General features: G+C 47.5%; 1 protein-coding gene across 4 annotated transcripts in view; it reads left to right on the top strand.

Annotated features, from left to right (window-relative positions):
* The window catches only part of ZEB2 (zinc finger E-box binding homeobox 2), a 121,153-nt gene that overhangs the window by 171 nt on the left and 117,861 nt on the right, over window positions 1–3,121 (top strand). Inside the window, exons 2-3 of one of the 4 annotated variants that reach the window (XM_035897889.1) lie at window positions 35–133; window positions 2,966–3,103. In XM_035897889.1, coding sequence (XP_035753782.1) covers window positions 3,031–3,103 — 73 coding nt within the window. In that variant the 5' untranslated portion in view covers window positions 35–133; window positions 2,966–3,030. Of the gene's footprint in view, window positions 1–6; window positions 134–2,965; window positions 3,104–3,121 lie in introns of those variants that run through there. The other 3 variants (XM_009642495.2, XM_035897891.1, XM_035897890.1) reach the window with 3 other exon arrangements.

The raw sequence follows: 3,121 nt of genomic DNA, 5'->3' as shown, positions 1-3,121 counted from the left end.
CAACTCTTTGCAAGGCTTTTTACAATTTCTCCAGGAGCTGCATCTCCCTTCACCTTTTCTCCTCCACTTCGCGGCTTCTTCATGCTTTTTCTTCTCACCATTTCTGGCCAAAACTACAAACAAGACTTCGCAGGTAGGTTCGGAATTTAATTCCATTTTCTCTTTTTTTTTTTTTTTTTTTCCCCTTCCCTCTCCCCTTCTATTTTCCCACTCCACCTCACGCTCTAGCGGGCTTATTTAATTTCGATAGTATCTTATTTTTAAGCGTGTTAGCTTCTTTCTGGCTTGTTTATACTTGGGGAGAAAAACCTTTTTTTTTTTTTTAATTTTTTTTTTTTTAAACCCGAAACCTGAAGTCACTTCGGTACCGCTCCGGGAAGGGGCGAGCAGTTTCGGGGTGCTCGGGGCTGTGCCACCACCACCCCTGCTCCCCTTACCTGTCAGCCAGGTACGGGAGGTGCCTTTTACAACGCAGCGGCAAAAAGTTTTAGTGCTAGGAAGGGACTTTGCCCTCCTGCCGGAAAAAAAAAAAAAAAAAAAGAAAAAAAAAGAAAAAAAAATCCCACCACCACCACCTCCTGCTCTTTTTATTTCAGGTTTCACATCTTAGCTCTGAAAGTTTGCAGGTACCTGTTAATGCTTTGCACGCCCTGAGCCTGCAGAGCCAGCCCGGCCGGGCACCGCTGGAGCCCCAACCCCGGGCAGGGCTCCCCGGCGAAGGATGTGTTTCCCCAAACAGAAAGTTTGCTGTTTTGTCTGCTTACTTAGTTTCATTTCTTTATTTTATTTTGTGAAGCTGGGTGAAGTAACACCTTAGCTTTTGGGATCCTAAAGCAAGAAGTGAAAGTATTGACTGGAACTTAAAAGTCGTTTACCAAAAAGCAAAAAAAAAAAACAACATTAATTTTTTTTTTTAAAAAGCTACCCGCTCCTCCGGGAAGAAAAGTGTCCTCGAGGTCTGCAGGTTTAAAATTATTGACAACTTTTTGGGGGGAGGCTGGGGAGCAGGGAAGGCAGTGAAACGCATTTAAAAGAATTCACCATTGGTCGTTTTGCATGAAAACGCCAATTGCCGAGGCAGGCGGAGGGTCTGGGCTTGCCTCCGTCCCTATCCTCCCCTCTCCGCTGCATCTCCTGGTGGATCTGCCACCGTGATGCCCCCATTGCCCACTCCAGGATGGGGAATAGCTGGCAAATACTAAAGTTTCTAGCACATTTCTCAGGCTCTTCCTCCCTCAGCCACACACATCCTCAGCCCCAGAGCCACCAACCCACCCTGCCCAGGCGGAATCCCAGGCAGGAGAGTGTCAGTAAACACTGACCCCGCACACACTCCCTCAAGATTCCCATCCTCTTACCTGCTCGGAGATTATTGTTATTATTTTTATTATTTTTTTTAATTAAGCCAAGCAGGTTTGATAACCGCAAACGCCTGAAAAGAGAGTTCAGGCAGAATAAAAAGACTTAGCAGCAACACACTTCACTGTTCAGTCCTGGTGTGAAGCTCCAGCGAAGTAAAAAGACACGAGGGGGGAAAGAAAAAAGGGGGAAAAAAAAAAAGAAAGAAAGAAATAGCTCGGTTTGCTGCACAAAACAAAATTTAAAAAATTGTTGAGGCAGGTAATAATTTTTTAGGTTTTGTGTAAAACTCCCAGTGCAGAGGAAGACAATAGATGCGAAGGCGAAGGGGGGGATCCTGCTCAGGAGAGCAAGGGTTAATTGCCCTTGTTTTACAGTTTGCATCTGTTACATCTTTTATAGCCCCCTGTTTAAACTAATCCTCAAGTCAAAGCATCTTTAAAGCTACAGCATCTTCTTCGAGCTGGACTGAGTTTCAGGAGCGCCCTTGCAGCAAACCAAATGCTCCTGCCCTCTCCCTTTGACAGATAGAGCCTCCCGCACAGCCCCAGCACGCAGGCACACACACACACACACACACACACACACACAAGGTCCAAAAGTTTACAAGTTGTTTTTTTTTTAAAAAAAAAAAAAAAAAAAGAAAAACAGAAAAAAAAAACCCCAACAAACCAAAAAAACCCAACTGAAAGCCTGAAAACTCTGACAGCGGTAGTTTTGATTTCTGTTTCTTTTCTTGGGGGGGGGGGGGGAAAAAAAAAAAAGACAAAGCTTTGTTTAACTCAGGGGCAGGGGGAAACCCTGAATATTGTCAAACTGACTAAAAAGGTGACAGAGGTTTATAATTACACTCCTCGTTGTTAGGGGGAGGGGGAGGTCTCCGTGCTGTGCTTTACCCCAAAAGGAGAGGGGAGAGCCATGTTTCCCTCTCCTCTTATCACTTTGCCGGAGTGCACTTGGAGGAGGGGGGGTGTGTGTGTGTGTGTTAATAAAAAGCAAAAAGAAAACAAATGAAAAGAAAGAAAGAAAGGCAGGAGAAGAAGGAGCGAAGGCTCGCACTCCGTGTGAAAAAGAAGTTCTCGTGTCAAATTAAAGTACTTTTAGGAGGAAACGGTCCGCCTAGCCTTGAGTCAAACAGCCTACTGTAAAAGCTGTGCATTCCCTCATACGGTCATGAGTTATGACTCATTTGAGATGTAATTCTTGTCTCTCTCTGATCTGCTTTGCTGGTGCAACACACACACACACACGCACAGACACACGGACACACACACACGCACAGACACACGGACACACACACACGCACACACGCACACACACGGACAGGGGGAGAGAGGGAGACACACGCAGACAGACAGACACACACGCACAGGGAGAGGGAGCACGGATAAATAAAGAAAGAAAGAAATAAAGAAGCAAGCTGCCCGGCTGGGGAGCGAGGGGGGAGCCCGCTCCGTCCGCGTCCCACCTCCCCCCGGCACGGCCAGGCTCGCCGTGTGCGTGGATGGGGTCTTTTTCGGGTGCAAATTCGGGTCCCCGTTGGCGCCCTGCGTTTAAATGGGAGCTCCCCCTGCCCACTCTGTCGCTGTGTTTGGTTGTTACATAGAGCCTGCGTGCTGCTGAAGCAGGGAGCCGAGCCCATGCGAACTGCCATCTGATCCACTCTTATCAATGAAGCAGCAGATCATGGCGGATGGCCCCAGGTGTAAGAGGCGAAAACAAGCCAACCCCCGGAGGAAAAACGGTAAGCCGCCCCCCCGGC

Source organism: Egretta garzetta, unplaced genomic scaffold, assembly GCF_000687185.1.
Source record: "Egretta garzetta isolate BGI_Z169 unplaced genomic scaffold, ASM68718v1 scaffold197, whole genome shotgun sequence".
Classification (NCBI taxonomy): Eukaryota; Metazoa; Chordata; class Aves; order Pelecaniformes; family Ardeidae; genus Egretta; species Egretta garzetta.
The sequence above is the reverse complement of the archived record's forward strand: the minus strand, read 5'-3'. Positions and strand labels throughout refer to the sequence as shown.